Source organism: Spermophilus citellus (genome assembly GCF_964194105.1).
Source record: "Spermophilus citellus genome assembly, chromosome: 7".
Lineage (NCBI taxonomy): Eukaryota > Metazoa > Chordata > Mammalia > Rodentia > Sciuridae > Spermophilus > Spermophilus citellus.
Window position 1 is genome coordinate 158,434,444 of NC_138188.1, and position 18,116 is coordinate 158,452,559.

The 18,116-nt window shown below is 39.0% G+C and overlaps 2 protein-coding genes across 12 annotated transcripts in view; one reads left to right on the top strand and one right to left on the bottom strand.

The window, feature by feature from the left end:
- Positions 1 to 2,513: 2,513 nt before the first annotated feature.
- PIGP (phosphatidylinositol glycan anchor biosynthesis class P) lies at positions 2,514 to 13,074 on the bottom strand. 3 transcript variants are annotated; one of them, XM_081300668.1, is made up of 5 exons: positions 12,368 to 13,074; positions 11,553 to 11,656; positions 8,602 to 8,674; positions 6,362 to 6,480; positions 2,514 to 5,038 (listed from the first exon to the last, which is right to left on the bottom strand). In XM_081300668.1, exons 1-5 carry the CDS (start codon positions 12,985 to 12,987, stop codon positions 4,908 to 4,910), a joined length of 1,047 nt encoding a protein of 348 aa, XP_081156794.1. In that variant the 5' UTR covers positions 12,988 to 13,074; the 3' UTR covers positions 2,514 to 4,907. The 3 variants fall into 3 exon arrangements, with proteins under 3 accessions (XP_081156794.1, XP_081156795.1, XP_081156796.1); XM_081300669.1 differs by lacking the exon at positions 12,368 to 13,074 and adding an exon at positions 11,962 to 12,091 and having other exon boundaries at positions 2,521 to 5,038; XM_081300670.1 differs by lacking the exon at positions 12,368 to 13,074 and adding an exon at positions 11,987 to 12,150 and having other exon boundaries at positions 2,574 to 5,038.
- TTC3 (tetratricopeptide repeat domain 3) overlaps positions 12,214 to 18,116 on the top strand; it is a 120,782-nt gene continuing 114,879 nt past the window's right edge. For 5 of the 9 annotated variants that reach the window (XM_081300636.1, XM_081300645.1, XM_081300646.1 and 2 more), the window contains exon 1: positions 12,225 to 12,432. The gene's annotated coding sequence lies outside the window, so the exon portion shown is untranslated. Of the gene's footprint in view, positions 12,433 to 14,837; positions 14,929 to 18,116 lie in introns of all 9 variants that reach the window. The other 4 variants (XM_081300642.1, XM_081300637.1, XM_081300644.1 and 1 more) reach the window with 3 other exon arrangements.

Genomic DNA, 18,116 nt, shown 5'->3' on the forward strand with positions numbered 1-18,116 from the left:
GAGGACACTTGGTCTTCAGTTATGAGTCTATACAGGCAATTGAGACATCCACTGTCCTTGTCTACGTGGCCCCATTCATCTTTAGTGGCTATCTCTAAGTGCTATTCTTTGAAAAGTTAACTGAAGTTGTAGGGTTATATGTTACCACCGCCTGACTTAACCTATCCTGATTAAAGAAGGTAGGATAAGCAAATTTCCTCTTGCCTCCAAAGTAGGTGCTACAGTTAATCTGATTGAGTTAAACAGAGTGTCTGACAACTGTGATAACTGCTACAGACTGACCTTTGTCCTGGTGAGACAAATCAAGAAGAATCTCTTTCCTCTTCCTTTTTCCACCTTCCCTTACCCACTTTCCATCCAGTCTGTACTACGGTTACTGGCTGGGGGATCTATACCATACAATATGCTGGTTTCTGGGATAGTTGCTATAGGTATTGATTTATCTAGATCTCCTAAGTTCTGTGAGTTTGGGGCTGTTAATATGACATTATTTATGTCCTACTGACTGAAAAAGTGGAACACCCAAAAAATTTAGGTTGGGTCAATTTGTTTAAAGAGTGATACCCACTCTAAGGATCCCTATACATGGCAGTTTCTTGAGGAAACACAGGCATCCAATTAAGACATTTTGGACCAAATAGAGCAGATCAAGAAACTAGCGAGGGCAAGATTTTGGAGTTTAATTTTCTCGCTTTACATTTAGGTGATTTCATACAGAGACTTTAAATTCTTCCTAGGAGGAGTTTAATCACTGGAGGCGGTTATGTTAATATTCAGAACATTTCTGTACTACTGACATTTCCTGTTTAGACTATTGTTATTATTTAGGCTCATTGCAAAACAGTATCTTTCAAACTTCTCTCTTAAATTATGACATGCAGCATGGAAATGTATTATGCATCCTGGCCCTATATCTGATGCATAATCTTTAGAAAATAAAAACAGCTGGGGTTCCCCTGAAGGTAAAGGCTGTGAAAGGCTGTGTGTAGGCAGTTCAATGGGAAAGCAACTGTAGGAAGGAAAAGTGAGTAGCAGAGGGAGAAAAACAGAGCAGAGACAGCCTGTGGGATGAGCTCACCAATACCATGGCAACCCCAGCTCAGGCTGAGAGATTTTAAGCAGCTCATGGAAAGGAGCTCAGAACAGTCTCCTTGGGAGATGACAGGGGGATGTGTATCCACAGATGCCTGTCCCATGTCAGGCTCTAGGTGGTCCTATACAGTGTTAATCCCTCCCTTTCAGGGTAGACTAAAAGGGGGAACTGCCTGGATCTGGTCAAAACATACACAAAATTGCTCAGGGCATCAGTAGCTGGAGGAGGAACCAGAAAGGGTCTGAAGTGACCATGGGAGGTGTCAAATCAAATTATTTACACATACTAAGTGCAATGCAGTCTGATATATTCTACTCTAATTCTCTCATACATATACACACTTTGGTTCTCAAAGTCTAGGGTAGGAAGATCCTATCTCAGGGAGCCTACAAGATCAAAACCACTTACAAAATAATACTAAGATGTTGCTTGTTTTTTTTCTTTCATTCTCATTCTCTCATGAGTATGCAGTGGAGTTTTTCCAGAGGCTTTGTAATGTGTGTAACAGATTTGAATGCACAAGCAGATATGAGAGCCCAGGTGTCTTTCATTAAGGCAGACATTAAAGATTTGCAAAAAAATTCTACCCATCTTGCTAATTTTTTTTTTCATTTTGGAAACTACAGTTAATTTTCACAAAAAATATACTGATGTTAAATCTCGTTGTCTTTCTGGATTCAGTTTATTACTACAATAATGATTTGGGTTAAATGTTTATGTAACAGAAATCATTTCATATGTGGAAAGATGATCAGCAACATTAATTTTATGACAAAACTATTATTTATAAAAAATTTCTATTTTAATTTCTAAATTAAAATTTCTAGACAGCCTGTGGGATGAGCTCATAACCAATACACAAAAAGCTCTTTGAGGCTCTTACTTTTCATGAGTAAAAAGAGGTCCTGATATTATTTTTTAAAAAAAATGGAGAATTGCTACACTAAACTGATCACAATCTTCTGAAGAAGTGTAGTCAAAAGTTTGGAAACCCTGGTATGGTATAACCCTTTAGAGCTATGAAGACCATGTGGTTGGGAAACAGAATAAAAAGTCAGTTTGAGGCTAAAATGCAGTGCAGTTTTAAAGTTCCATTCTGACCCATTTGAAAGCCCTCTTGGGCCTGTCACTGGCCCCAGGGGAGGACAAGGAAAACTGTTCATAGGAAGGGAAGGGGACCAATCTAGTAGTGCTGGCTTTCTCTTCCAAAGTAGTCCACCAGTTCCCTGCTTGACCACAGGCTCAGTTCAGTCTAATCAGGCAAGGCACTTTTTATTGTTTGTTTTATTTACTTTTAGTTGTAGATGGACACAATACCTTTATTTTATTTATTATTTTTAGGTGATGCTGAGGATTGAACCCAGTGCCTCACACATGCTAGGAAGTGCTACAACCACTTGACCTTGGCTGCATATAGAATTACCTGGAAGACATTCAAAAAATTATCTGTGCTTGGGGTCCCACTCCAGACTAATAAATCAAAATTTATGGACATAGGCATTGTTTTCCCACCTTTTTATTGAGGTGTAACTTAAATCAAGAGCATAAAGATAAAACTTCATGATTTTCTAAAAATATATTATACCCCATAATCACGACCCAGATCAAGATGTAGGGCATTTGCAGCTCATAAAATGGACTCCTTAATGCCTTTTCCTAGTTAACCTTCCTCTAAAGGTAACCACTATTCTAATATTTACCACCAGATTAATTTTTCCTGATTTTAAACTTTACACCAGTGGAAGCACACACTGTATATTCTTTGTCTGACTTATGGCCCACCATTATGTCTGTGATGGTCATCCATGTCATCAGGTATAACAAAAATTAGTTCCTGCATGCATGGCTTTTAGCATTCCATGGTATATAAGCTCTACTTATGTACCTCTCTGTACTTGAGAGTTGGCTGGTTCTCTTAAAATGTTCTAGTGTTGTGACACTATCATCACAAAATACAGAGCTGGGAAAAACGAAGGAACAGGAAACAGCAGATTCATATCATCCCCTGCATGCTTATTATGGTCACTGAAACAGAAGCCCTACTTCTATTAAAATTCCTCCTTCTCTCCCTTCTTTCCTTCAAAGAGAGAGTTAAATTTGCATATCTAAAATGTATGACTTCACTCTTGTATGTAGATACCCTAAAGAAAAAATGACCAGCCAGATAGAGATTTAGGGTATCAAAGTTTGAGGGTCTTGAGGGTTAAATAAATTTAGATTTGGACCCACTGGTTTTGAGTGTATTTTCTAACTTTTAAACACCTTCTGTTTCTTAATCTTATACAAGCTCATCCAAATATTAATAAGGTGGTGCCAAATAAATTTATTTACCAAATCCTCCAGCCCCTCAACTGCACTTCTCCAAATATTGACAATTCAGTAAAATGCATAACCATCTACCCAGTTCCCTAATCCACAAACACGTAGGAATGACCTTTGATCACAATTTCTCTCAGTCAGCCCTCACTACTCTGCACAATCAGATCTATATACTTAGTCTGCTGAATTCTGACGAAAGTTGGAAAGCTATCCCTGCCTCCCAACTTCACTACCACTCTTGTTGATGCAGCAATTGTTTTTTGCCAGGAATAATGCAACAGCATACTAATGGTATCCTCGCTTCCCTATTCCTGCCCCATTCCCAGTTCCTCTCTAGAGTTATTCTCCATCCACCAGAGCAACTTTAAAAAACATAAATTAGGCCTCGTCACTTCTTAAAGACTCCAACAGCTTGGTACTGAAAGTGCCCCCAAACTCACCACACTTGACTTAAATCCAAGCTTCCTACACTGGCCAACAAAGCCCTTCACTATGTGGCCTGGTCTCACTAGGTGTACCTCGGACAACATCTCTCCTTGTCCAGTGTGCTCCAGGCCCAATGCTGGCCTTCTGTCTGTTCTTAGGACACACCAAGCTCCTTCCTGCATTATAGTCATTGCTACACCTGCTTCAAACTTAGTTCATACTGCCCCTCCAATCTTTTTATGCCTGGTTGCTTTTTTTGCTATTCAAATCTCAGCCCCAACTACTTTCCTCTGAAAAGCCCTCCTTAACAACCCAAACTAAAATAGTCATCCCTTTACTTTCCAGAACACTATACTACCTTTTCTCTGCACAGCACTCATCACAAATATTTTTCATATTTGCTTGGTCTGCTTCAACTTACCTCCAAAATATAAGTTCTTTATAAAAAAAATTTTAGTTGTAGTTGGACACAATACTTTTATTTTATTTATCTTTATGTGGTATTGAGGATCATACCCAGGGCCTCGCACATGCTAGGCTAGTGCTCTACCGCTGAGCCACAACCCCAGCCCCCAAATATAAGTTCTTTAAAAAATATAATTCTTTAAAATATAAGCTCTTTGAGAGAATCTTACCATTATTCTATCCCAAGTGTCCAGAAAAATACCTGACACAAACAAGCACTCAATACATATTTATGTTACAGACATGCATCTGATGGCACAAATTTTAAATGTACCCTTCACTCAAATCCAGGAGTTTGCATTCTGGGCCCCTCAGGACAAACAGGAGGAAAGACACAATCGACCTTTGCAAATTACAGCATCAATGCTTCTCTGAAGGATTATATCAACATGTTTTTTTTTTTTTAAATCTGCTAAATGGTAATGCAGTACTTTATTTATTCTATTAATAATAAATATTTGAAAACAATGTTAATTAAAATTTACTTAAGAGAAGAATAACTTTTATTTTTTTACATTTCAGTATTGAGCAATAAAAAAATAAAAGAAAAAATGAATAATTATGGTCAAAATTATTCTGTCAAAAAACATGCTTTACATGCAACTCAGTTTTTGTTGTAAAGTTCTTTGGTTGCAAGAAAGAACATTTGGTTTACTTCACTAATAGAAATATCTCTTAATGCTGGGATGGCCTCTGCTTGGTATTTCTTCTGCTGTTGATTTTTAGCATAGTTATCTAAAAGAAAAAAAAAAAGCTCTGTTTACTTAAGCAATTTCTCCTGTAGTTTTTGTGGCTGATGGAGACCCACCACAGTTCACCAGGTTGATGTTTGGAAAATGACAAATAACATGCTTAAAATAATGAAATAACTACTTAATTCTCTCTTTAAAAGAAGTGCCCCAGTAAAACAAAAATGTAATTAGCAAAGTGTTTTTCTCATTTCTAATTCAGAAAAAAATAATATCTCATTCAACTGTACAATGATGATTAAAGTTCCATTTCACAATTCTGACAGGGACAGAATTATACCCAGGCCTTAAAGATGTAGTTAAATCAACACTGAAAAAATTCATTAAATCTTTTGGTATAAATATTCATAAAAAATTAACAATTTCCTCTCTTTGTACAAGTTGCCTATCTGCTATAATTCCAATCAAGAATGCAGGGAATATAGTAGGTTATCAGGAAAAAAAACTAAAAATAACATTAATTTTCAAGAGACATTGCATAGATTCATGAATAAAGGTTTTACAATGTACAAAAAAAATCATACCAGGGAACTTAAAAAATACTTCCCAGAATCTAAGAAAGCTCACAAATCAGTATACCTACTTTTAGACTTGAAAGGAAAGAACCTGAAACAAAACAAAACAAAATAAACCCCCTGACAACATATGGCTCTTCTATCCACTTGTTAGAGATGTGGTGTACACAACAATTTGAGGAGGATGCATACCCCAAATTCCCTTGTGAATAAGGTCTTATACCTACTTGCCATCCCTTGAGCAACAGTGACTATTTAGGATAAAAGAAGTTTCTCTCAGGTAAAGTTACTGAGGAACATACTTTATATACTTGTACATTGCACAGGAAAATATACCTGTTAGTTAGTGGTATAATTAATCAGAACTGATTTAATCTATGACTATAACTAGTGCATATTCATCATAACTTAGTACCTCAATGTAAACATTTCCTTTTGTATTGCTTTGTACTTATTTCTCATAGATGATGATGATGATGATTACTATTATTTCTGGTACTGGGGATTGAACCCAGGAGCACTTAACTACTGAGCTACATCCCCAGCCCCTTTTTATAGAGACAGGATCTTGCTAAGTTGCTTAGGGCCTCACTAAATTGCTGAAGCTGGCTTTGATCCTCTTGCCTCAGCCTCCTGAGCTGCTGGGATTACAGGTGTGTACTACCACACTGGACTCCTAGATTCTTTTTATTGATCTAATGTGTCTTGAAGCATATTCTTAATTGCTTTTCTGATTAAAATTCTAAAACCCCACTCCTCCATTCCCCTAGCACTTTTCTTTTATATATATTTACCTGTGATTGTATGAACGGAGTTGAGTGGAGAAGTACTCATCATGTTAATTCCAAATAAGAGTACATAACCAATTCCTATAGTAATAAGGAGGTATACAGGTAGTGCGACTGCCCAATATCTGTGGAAGAGAATATTAATGTATATGATAGATATCTTAAAAGTTATCATTCTCAAGAGTCATGACAAAACATACCAATTTTTATATTCAATTTTTAAAAATATTTTTTTACTTGTAGATGGTCACAATACCTTTATTTATTTATTTTTATATGGTGCCAGGTATCAAACCCAGTGCCTCACACATGCTAGGCAAGCCCTCTACCACTGAGCCACAACCCACCCCTACCCCCTTTTTTTTGGTGCTGGGGATTGAACCTAGGACACACCAGGCAGCACTCTGCCAACTGAGCTATATCCCCAGCCCTATATTTCATTTTAATTAAATATAATTTATAGTAATAAATGTACATGACAGTCAAATAACTCTATAAGGGTTATAATAGAAAGCTGCAGCCACCTGTTCCATCCATCCTGACCCTGAAATCCCAATCCCCAAAAAGCACACCTTTTAACACCTGAGCTATTTCTTCTGGTACTTCTTCATTTCTACATAACATGTTCATATTAATTTCTTGATTTTTTTTCAGATATTTTCTCTAGACTTCCTAATTTGGAGATGAGGAACCTAACTCTTCCTATTCTCTTCTATACCTATGTCACAATTTCTGGTTATCACTAGTTATTAAGAACTATTGTGATTACATAAATAATGTTTGTAACCGAGAACCTTAGAATATCACTATCACATATTTTCTTATGTATTATTATTTTTTAAATTAGTAATTACATCATTTTGAATGTATACTTGGTTTTCCATCTACCTGTCAATATTCCAGCCCCAAATTCTAATATGCCTTTAAATTTACCTCTCTACACAGGTAAGCACATTGCATGTCCTATCTTGGCATATTTTACTGATGCATTATTGCTTTAATAATTTCCTTCATTTTTTTTCCTTTCTGGAACTTCTAGTGGTTAAATTTTTTGCCCTGAATATTTTCCATTTCTCTGACTTTTTGTTCTACCTTCTAGAGATTAACTTTTATCTTCCAACCTGTTCAATTAAAAATTTAATTTTGGCTATCATAATTGCCAAGTATGATAACTTCTTAAACATTCCCTTTATAGAGTATACTGTTGATTTCATAATTGTAATCTTTTCTTATCTTTGAGGATTTTTTTAATTTAAAAGTTTTCTTCTGTATCCAGCATTACCTCAATTTCCCTTTTTTCTTTTGTTTTTGTACTCCGGTTAGAAGCTTTCTTTCAATATCTAATAACTTATACCAGTCCAAGTGCTAACAAACTAACTGAAGCACAGTGGGCAAGGATGGCCAACTAGTCAGCCTCCCTCTAAAAGACCTGGCTGCTTTACTGGAGTCCTCCAAATGGCAGAAGTTATAGGTTTTTTTCTTTCACACTGGTCAGCTTCCTGAGGAAGGTACCTCTTTCTCACTTTTTTCTAGAAGGAGAGGATGGTATAAGTCTGGGAGCCCCTGGAAGTTGCTAGGAGAGGGGGTGTGCCTTATCATTCAGCCATGCAGATGTTCAATTATTCTGGCTTGCAGTAGGTGCCTCATTTCCCACACTCAGATCTAAGGCCCCCAGACTAGCAACTTTCAGCCTTTCCACAGGGTAAAATGATTTTCTACAAGGGAGGGTAGGGACAGTCTCCCAGTTATGAAGACTAAACAAGGTAGGACTAAGGATAGAATGCTCTTTAAATATTTTTTTCTGTCCAAACCAGAATTACTATGTTAAAGAGGTACTTATACCTCCAATTTCTGAACCATTGTAGCATTCAAGGGCAAAAATGTTCTTGATGGCTTCCCTATTCTAGCCATATGAAAAAAATAAACTCCCCTATCTCAATTTATACAAAATTTTGTTGATACCTCTTATCTGTTATTCTTTCTTTCTATGGGTTTATACCTCTAAAATATGTTTTTTTCCCCCTAGGGTTCATGGTAGGAAGATTTTGAAAGTAAATGGGGATAAATGTGTGCTCACACTACCATCTTTATAATTTAGAGTTTTATTAATCATAATCTTTAAAGTTTTATTTATATATGTCCATCTATGGATTTTTAAAAGAATAATGAAAGATCTGGATAGTTTAAGGAGTAACATAATCCTTTAAAACAGCATTAGTTTTACTCTTAACAAATATTAAACTTACTTTTGAGGCCAATAGGTTAAGCCTAAGGAGTTTAGCCAAGATTCAGGAATAAAAGCCCACATAAGATAAAGTACTGTAGAAGAAAATAAAAAAGAAAAAGTTAAGTAGGGCACATATTCAATCTAAAAAGTTTCAGGTACAAAAAAGCTCCTCTGAAGTACCCCTGATTCGTCAGAAATGATTCCCCCCTTGCTCCTCATTTATACCATTCTTATATTACTTATCATAAGTACCTTATTAGTAATTTTTTAAAATATGTTTTTTAGTTTTAGGTGGACACAATATCTTTATTTATTTTTATATCATGCTGAAGATCAAACCTAGTGTCTTCTATGTGCAAGGCGAACACTCTACCACTGAGCCACAACCCCAGCTCTTTATTAGTAATTTTTTATTATCTTAACTCTCATAGTGTATTAAGTAATTCAGGGTATAAATCATGCCTTAGCAATTACTGTACTTTTTACCATACCTAATTCTTTGCTTTATGTATACTAGATAGTCAGTACTTCATCTCCACAGGGTTGAGGTAATTATAGACATTTACTTATTGAAAGGGGTATTTATCTACTCTAGTTATGATCTGCTATGTGTTAGGCTTCTGACTGGGTACAACTTCCTCTCCCTCAATCCCAAGTCTCTGCAGCACCCTTTATATTCTTCTGTGTAACTGAGTGCTCACTGTGGAGTAGGCAAAATTCCATATGTATTATTTAATTTAATCCTCAAGACAACCCCAAAGTATGTGTGCAATTTCTACAGATGAGGAAACGGAATTTAGAAAGATTATATCATTTGTTTGAGGAAAGTTGCAGAGTCAAATTTCAAACTAACTTTATCAGTGATGATAGATTTTTTTTTTTTTTTGGACAAATATGTATTATAGAAGTCTCTATGTCAGGAGTGAGTTATAATGAACCATAAAGAGATGGTTTCTGCCCTCCCAGAGCTTAAAATCTTGTGAACAGGACAGTAAATTGATCTTTTCACTACACTGTGATGAATGCTAATGAATGAGTAATAAGAGATGACACAGGAGCCTATTAGAAGGACCTCCTTTATCATCTTTCCCTTTGCTTTTCTTTTTCTTTTTGTAATATCATGACTTGAACACCAGGGGTGCCACCACTAAGCTACATTCCCTAGTCCATTTTAGTTGCAGATGGACACAATACCTTTATTTCATTTGCTTATTTTTATATGGTGCTGAGAATTGAACCTAGTGCCTCACATGTGCCAGGTGAGTGCTATACCACTGAGCCACAACCAGAGTTCTCCTGTCCTATTTTAAATTTTGTGACAGGGTCTTGCTAAATGGATCAGGCTGGCCTAGATCTTGCAATCCTCCTGCCTCAGCCTCTGGAGTCTCTGGGATTACAGACATTCCCACTGTACTTGGCTCCCCCTTGCTAAAATATTTTCTTATAGTACAAGTTATAATCTGGCATTGTACTATGTTTTACTTATTTACTTTGTCCGTCAGCTAGCTCCTCCCACTAGAAAGCCTGTAACAAGTAAGCACTCAATTTTTTAAAATTAATTTCTGGTTGTGGGCATCATGGAATTTAAGCCTTAAAGGCATTTCTTTTATTTATTTATATAGTTTCTAATCCTTGAAATACTTTTTTTTTTTTTGAACTCAGTGGGCACTCAACCACCGAGCCACATCCCCACCCCTATTTTGTATTTTATTTAGAGACAGGGTCTCACTGAGTTGCTTAGTGCTTTGCCCTTTGCTGAGGCTTTGAACTTGCTATACTCATCTCAGCCTCCCAAGCCACTGGGATTACAGGTGTGAGCTACTGCGCTCGGCAATTCTTGAAATACTATTTGAATAGACATTTACAAAAAAAGATACCAGGGCTAACATTTATTATATTCTTATTGTATCTTTGCATTATGTACTTTACAGTTTATTACCCCAGTTAATACTCACAACAGTCATAAGAGGCAACAGAGTGAAATCTGTCAATATGTCTGGGTTCAAATTCTAGCTCTATCATCTCCTAGTGACCTTGGGCAAGTTACTTAAACCCCAGTATTCTCATTTTTAAAACAAGGACAACAATAACAGTACTACCCACAGGACTGTTTTATACATAACAAGAATTCAATAACCATCATTATCAATATCCTTTTACAGATAAGGAAACTGATCCCAGAGCAAACAGCAAACCTGTGGAGGAGTCAGAATTGAACTCAGTTATAACTTCTCCACAGACTCTATAGGCAACAGCTCTGACATTAGGTTATTTGTTTTCAATTAGGGTTCAGAAGTATCACCACTCCTCCATTTCCTGGTTTTCACCAAATTCCAGAAAGTTGGATTGGGGGTATTCATAATTGCCTCGTAATCCCCAAATCCTTCTGGGAAGAAAGTTGGGTCTTGTTGTGTGAACCTCGGTATGTTAGAACCTCAGTTTCCTTACCTATAAAATGGGACATAAGGGGATTAAGTGACATTCAGGATGTTGTGGCCATTTCTTTCAATCTGACCTCTCTAGCCAAGTTCTCTTCCCTCCTCAGCTCCTGCAGGCAGCCCTGGAGCCATCCCAAACTCACTTGCAAACCCTCTCATGCCTTTATTCCAGGCCCATGCCACCATCTTCCTCCCCTCCTGTTTATTCTCAAATACAAGTGCCAGGGGGATGGTTCCTGGAGGAAGCCAACTCTGAATTCCCCTTGATTTCAATAGATCTGTTCTGCCACCCAAGGACCCACCACCATGGCGCTCACCAGGGGTTTACGGGTGCCCTCCTTAATGGCAGGGACCTGGTTTACTTTTGGCCACCTCGCAGAGCTGGCCTGCAGAGCACTGCGCAAGCCCGACTGCCTTCGGGTTTTCTTGGACTGGGACGTAGCTTCTGTGGGCACACTCTAAGCAAGTGCATTATTTCCTGGTCCTTGGACACCAGAGAAAGCCCCTGGCCATCCTTCAGGAAAGTACTTACTGAAGCCAAACTGGGAGCTTAAGAAAAGAACAAAGCCATAAATCGCTCTTTCTGGCAATGGCGACGGTGAATTTTCCACCATTTTCCCTGAGGCTTTGGACCATCTGTGGAGAAGGAACACAGTCGTCAGTGGTCACGCCCCTCCAACCTGGGTCTGTCATCACCTCAGCGCTCCGCCAGGGCACGGCCACAGCGGAGCCGACCCGCCGTCCCGCGCCCGGCCGCGGAAGCGCGCCCCCGCGGGCACGAGCGCCCCTGCAGCGGGGGCGCCGGCCTGCGAGCCCGGCCTCACTGCGGTCAGGGGCGCTCGAGGACGCCCCGGGCCCTGACCCTTCCAGGGGGCTGAATTCAGTCCCTCGCCCCAGGACAGGCGGCGGAGGCCCTCGGCCCGGGGTCCCACTCCGCCCACCTGCCCCTCCCGACCACAGGGCCACCTCAGCGCCCACTTCTCTGCGCAAGCGCCGACCGGGGAGCCGCAGTGGGGGGAGGAAAAGAGGAACTCGAGGGAAAGGCCGGGGGCGACAGCGCCCCCCTCCCAAGCGCAGGCGCACCGCGACCCTCGCGGGGAGGGAGCTAGCGAGCGTGGGGGCCGCCCGGCTGGCGGCCGCAGAAGGGTGGGCGGTGCAGCGAGACTGCGCAAGTGCGCTGCCAGCCCACGTGACGCGCCTGCAGCCTGCGCCGCCGCCTGCTACCGCCCGCCATCCGGCTGACGTGGAGGGCCGGAGGCGGCGGCGGCGGCCCGCGTCCGAGGCTCGCGGGCTGCGGGCCCGGGTGAGTGCACAGCCAGCGCGCGGCAGGGCTCCCGGATGTGTCACCTTGTCCCGTCGCAGTCGAGATGCCCCGGGAGCTGGGCCCTCCACACCCCCTCCGTGGGTGTGTGGTGAGTGTGGGTGTGTGCGCGTCGCCCCGCATCCCTTGCAGAGGTGCCTGCTGTGTGTGCGTGGGCCGGTGCCCGGCCTTGGGGGGTGTGGCCGCTTCTGTCTGTCCCGGTGGGTGTGTCCCCTTTGTCCGCCCCCTTCGCGAGCTTGGGCCTAGGGTGCCTGTGCGACGTGGGGGCGGCCACTGTGTGCGCATCCCCCTGCAGCCCCGCGCCCCGGTCTCGGTTCGTGCGTGGGTGACACCTGCTAGGCGCGCGTGCACGCGCCCGTGGGTCTCCTCCTGGTCCCCTTTGTGTAGGTGGCCAGTTTTCTCGGAGGCGGCGTGGGCGCTCACGGCCTCGGTGGGTGGCCCCCCTTTTGTCACTGTTCCCTCTGGGGCGCGCGTCCCCAGCGCGCGTGGCCGCTCCTGCTGCGGTCGCGACCCTCGCCTGGCTCATCCCCAGCGAAAGTGTGAGTCTTCGCGTGGGTGCGGCATAGGGCCTGTCGCGTGCATGATCTCGTGTGCGGGGATGCGTTTGCGAGTGTTCGTGAGCGCGCGCGCGCGCGCGCCCTTGCATGCCTGCGTTCTCCGCGTTCTGGACACCTGTGTGCGGAGAAGGGCAGCCAGTCCAGAGCCGGCCCCGTGCGCAGGGGATTGACCAGGGAGGGGGACGCCACCCCAGCGCTCCCGCTCCGCGCTGAGCCTCCTCCTTCCCCAGAACGCCAACGCGAAGGGGGAGGGCATCCAAGGGTCTGGCGGCCACCTGCTCTGCAGTGTCGGCGACGTCATTTTGGCCAGTGGAGCCATACTATTCTGGGGACAGAATAGGGAGACCTATTAGGGGGAAAAATTGATCAGAGACATGGGTGAATGGGATGGTACCAGTGAGTTGTTCCTTTTCCAGAGGCGCCCTAGATTCCGAACGCCCTTAAGATGCCAGCTCCTTCCAAAATATGTGTCCCTGCCAGCCGGCAAATGCGTAGTAGCTATCCCTGGACGTTCTCGATGATACTTACTGGTTCACAGTGTTTTATGACGTTCACATAAATGTCTTTCTGTTCTGCCCAACGGTGAGGGAAACGAGGTAGAAATCTTAATTCCTCCCCTTGGGAGGAGTAAAATCACAGTTTGCTTATGATTACAGTCCTAGTTAGGACACCTTTTGTTGAAAGAAATTTGTATTTTATCATCAGGATAGTGGAATTTATTATAAGGCTATACGGGAAAAGAAACTTCAAACCCATTAGGGACCCACCTACTACTACTATTATTCGTTCCTGCTTTGCGCTCAAGGGCTGCGTTTGGTGTGTCTCTGTTCTGCCGCAATTTCCTATTCTTGACTAATTTTCCATTCTTTTAATTTGTGGAGCATTTTGAATATAAATGGAGATCTAATCGATGATTTAGATTTTACAGATGTAATTGTTTTGCCAGATTTACTTCAAATCTTTTTTGTAAAAAAATAAAATTAAAAGATTGTGGAGGTACTTTCAGTTCCTCCCCTCCTTACCTAGAGATAGCCACTGTGTTTAGGTTTGTGTAAATAATTTCTTTGCATATTTTATACTTTGCTCACGGTGAATCTACAAACATACATTGTGTTGTTGGATTTTAAACTAATGATATGAAACTACGTGTGTTTTTTTGCAACTTGCTTTTTTCACCCAGTATCACATTTAGAGATTTCTATATGAATAAATTGAATGATCAGTTATGAATGATCTTTGGTGAATTCATTTTAATCCCTGATATAGAATTACATTGTATGAATATACCATAATTTATACATTCCCCCATTGAGGGACTATGAAGTTGTTTCCAGTTTTTGACTCTTTAAAAAACAGTCCTGCAATAAATATCTTTGTACCTGTCTGCTGTGCACACATTTGGAAGTTTCTCTAGGAAGTATGTCTGTGTAGTAGATTTGCTGGGTAGAAGTATGTGCATCTTCAATTTAAACAGATATTACAGAAGCTCTCAAAGCTGTTTTACCAATTTTCACTGTTGGTATTGAGTGAAAACACCCATTTCCTCATATCCTTGCTAACACTATGTCATTATACTACATTTTTTTGTCTTCTCTTTACTGACCAGCTTCCTTATGACTATCTTGCTGTTGCATTTGCTTGCAGTCATCTAGGCTTTTGCCTTAGCCCTGTGTCAACCTATGAGTTCCTGTCTCAAGCTAATTAGCTCAATCTCTAATGCATTTGATCCTCAAAATTAATTTCAATGAACATTTATTATGTACCTAATATTGCGATGGTTGATGTAAAGATAGGATTTCCATGATATGTTATATGTATCTCTCAAGTGGCAGGTGAGGGGAATTAATTAAAGCATTTTTTATAAGATGAATGTTTTAAAAAATCTTTTCTCTTTATTTTAATGTAATATTTGATATATTGAAAATGTGTAACATGCAAGCTGTGAAGCAAAACAATAAAATGAACACCTGTGAATCGACCAGTTAATCCAAGAATCAAAATAACCAATATTGAATGTGTTCACCCAAAAGGTGATTATCTTGAATTGTGTGTTATTCTTTGCATTTAAAAAATAATTTTTATCAGATTTGTAAATATCCCTCAACAATGTATTGTATGTTTTCTGTGTTTGGAGAAAAAAAAAAAAGAAAGGAATTACTGGGTACTGTAGTCTTTGGGAACATGTTTATTTCATCCAATGTTACATTTCTAAGGGTCACTGATATTGAGAATGGATGTAAGTCTTTAATTTTTACTGCTGTGTAATATTCCACAGGTGAATATAACACAGCTTATGCATTCTCCTATTGGTGGGTGTTCTAGTTGTTGAGGTTTTGTTACTTTGAAGAGTCTTGTATATACAGAGTTGAAAGAATTTCTTTTAATTTTCATCCTGGGGTATATGATTTTCCAAGTAGTATATGGGAACAGGAGATGTTAATGAATTTCTAGATCATTAAATTCTGTATGTGATCTTTCTTGAAACTGTATGCCTGAGACCAATAATAGAGTCCTGCTGGTTCAACTTTCACACCTTCCCTTTCATCACAGTAGTGTTTTACATAAAACAAACCACATACCTACAAGGAAGAACTAGGGAATAGCCCCAAGTAGGAAAACTCTGGAAACCAAAAAGGTAATTTAAAATACAGTGTATAGCATTGGGGAAAACCATCTTTAATTCAGGCAACACCTCTCCATTATTTCAAGAGATGCATGTCCAATAAAATTTCAGTTTTGTATTTAATTATCAGTATATATAGCTATTTTGATTAACTGTATGGTTATTAATAATTATGCATTTAAAAGAAACATTCATTTTAGTTTTAAATGCTACTATAATAATCTATAAATTCATCATTTGCAATTATTTAAGCTTGATGCCAGAATTTTTTAGATGTTGCTGTAAAATGTGAATGATTTTTCAAAAGCATTTTTGGTGGTTTATGAGAGGGAAAAGAAAAATAGTAAACGTAAGCTGTTTTCTAGAAGTGGAATTGCTGGGTCAAAGGGTGTGTAAATATTCAACTTTATGAATGATTCCAGGGTTTGAAGTGGTTGTACCAGTTTATATTTTGGCCAAAAGATTTTTCAACTTAGATGTTTTCATCAGCAGTGTGTAAGTTGATGTGTATCCTCTCCAATACTTATGTTAGATGTCCTAATATTTGCCACTGGAATGGGTATGATATGATACATTGTTGTGGTTTTAATTTGCATTTGTTTGATTATTGAGATTGAACATCTCTTCATATATTTATGAACCATTTATATTTTCCTTTTATGAAATACCTAGTCATGTCTTTTTATCCATTTTTTTTTCCTATTGAGTTGTCTTATAAAACTGGTAACAGGTCTTTTATTGATTATATACATTGTAAATATCTTCCAGTTTTTGGCCAGTCTTTTTACTCTTCATGGTATATTTCATTCACTCTTTCTTAATTTTAATGTTCTGTAACTGAAAACCTTCCTTGTTCTGGGTTTATAAAGTCATTCTCCTGTGTTTCTTTCTAGAAGTTTTAAAATGACACTTTTCACATTTAAATTCATAATCCATCTGAAATTGATTTTTCCTTTTTTGGAATGGTGTTAGTGATTCACATTCATTTTATCCCTTCACGTGGTTCCAGCCCCTCAGTCACTAGTGATCTGCTGTACTATTTCTTTTATGTTTGGCTTCTATGTGCATGATGGGTCTGTTTCTGGTTTGCCTTTCTGCATCACTTGTCACCTGTTCTGTATCATTTGCAATCTTTTTCTGTGTTGATACTCACACGGTCTTAATCAATAATGCTATCATTTTACCAGAAATTTTGATATCTGGGGAGGACTTGAGTCTCAGCTGTTTTTGGACATTTGGATTCTTTAAAGGATCAGTTTGTTACATGAGACATGAAAAACCCTTTGGGACTTAATTGAAATTCATTGAGTAAGTTCTGGGGAGAATTAAAACCCTGAGGATTTTGAGAATATAGTATTTTTATTTACTTAGGTTTTCAGTGTCTTTTAATACAGTTTCATAATTTTATTTATAGAGATTATTCACTTTTTAAATGCTGATCCAATGTTTTAAATTGTTGTTGGTATTATAAGTGCCAGTATTTAAGAATCTATTTTAAAAAATTTTAACAGATACAACATTTTTTATACCTTAATTTTATTTATTCATTTTTATGTGGTGCCGAGGATCGAACCCAGTGCCTCCTCGCACATGCTAGGCAAGCGCTCTACCACTGAGCCACAACTACAGCCCCAACAATCTATTTTCTGACAATTATTAGTAAGTAGCAATCTTTAATATTGCTTTTTAGTTATCCACTTGATAAACTTCTAATATTTCTAATATATTTCCTGGAATTCCTTTTTTTATGTGAATAATTATATCATTTGCAAATGGTGACAGTTATTTGCTCTTTTATTTTTTAATGTTCTAGCACACTTTTAGATCTATGTTCAATGGAGGTGATTATGATTATTCATTAGAAGTGAGTCATTATAATGGGCTTACAGATCTTATTCCCAATTTTAAAGAGAGTGTTCTCCCATAAAGAATAACATTTTGCTATGAGCTTTTGTAGACATCTTTGAATGTGTCCAGGAAATCTGCATTTTGTCATATGTTTTTCTGCATCTGTTGAGAAATATCTCGTTTTTTTTTCCTTTTTCCCCCCTGTAATTGTTATAAATATAATGAATTTCAATTTATGGGTTTGAAAATTCTTTATTCTTGAGATAAATCCAAACTGGTATTGATGGATTATCTGTTTATGAACTCCTGGATTGAATTTGCTAATATTTTCTTCAGAGTTTTTGAATCTTTTTATAAATAGAATTCTCTTTTTCTTTATTGACTACCTGATTCTGGTATTACTTTATACTGAACTTATATATTGAATTAGCAAGTAGTTCCTCTTCTTTCAGTTGTCTGAGAGAGTTTGGATTGGTCTGATTTGTTTCTTAAAAAAATTGGTGAAACCTATTTGAAAATGACCTAAATTTAGTATTTTCTTTGTGGAAGCTGAGTAGTCATTAGCAGTTGAATGGTAGTAGGAGTGTTCAGGTTCTCTATTTATTTTAGTTTTAGAAATTTGTCCTTTCATTAGCATGTTTAAAGTTTATTGGCATCAAGTTAATAATATTTTAATATCCCTTTCCATCTTTTCTTTATTTGGATGTTCCCTTTTCTCATTTTGAATATTATTTATGTCTGACTTCT

What these genes read in the sequence shown, in the direction of transcription:
- PIGP (XM_081300668.1), bottom strand. Translation starts at nt 12,987, where the DNA reads ATGCAAGGGCGCGCGCGCGCGCGCGCTCACGAACACTCGCAAACGCAT. An exon ending in CTCGACTGCGACGGGACAAG is followed by an intron (nt 11,657 to 12,367) that starts GTGACACATCCG and finishes CCTTCTCCACAG; the next exon opens with ATGGTCCAAAGCCTCAGGGA. An exon ending in AAGCTCCCAGTTTGGCTTCA is followed by an intron (nt 8,675 to 11,552) that starts GTAAGTACTTTC and finishes TTTCTTCTACAG; the next exon opens with TACTTTATCTTATGTGGGCT.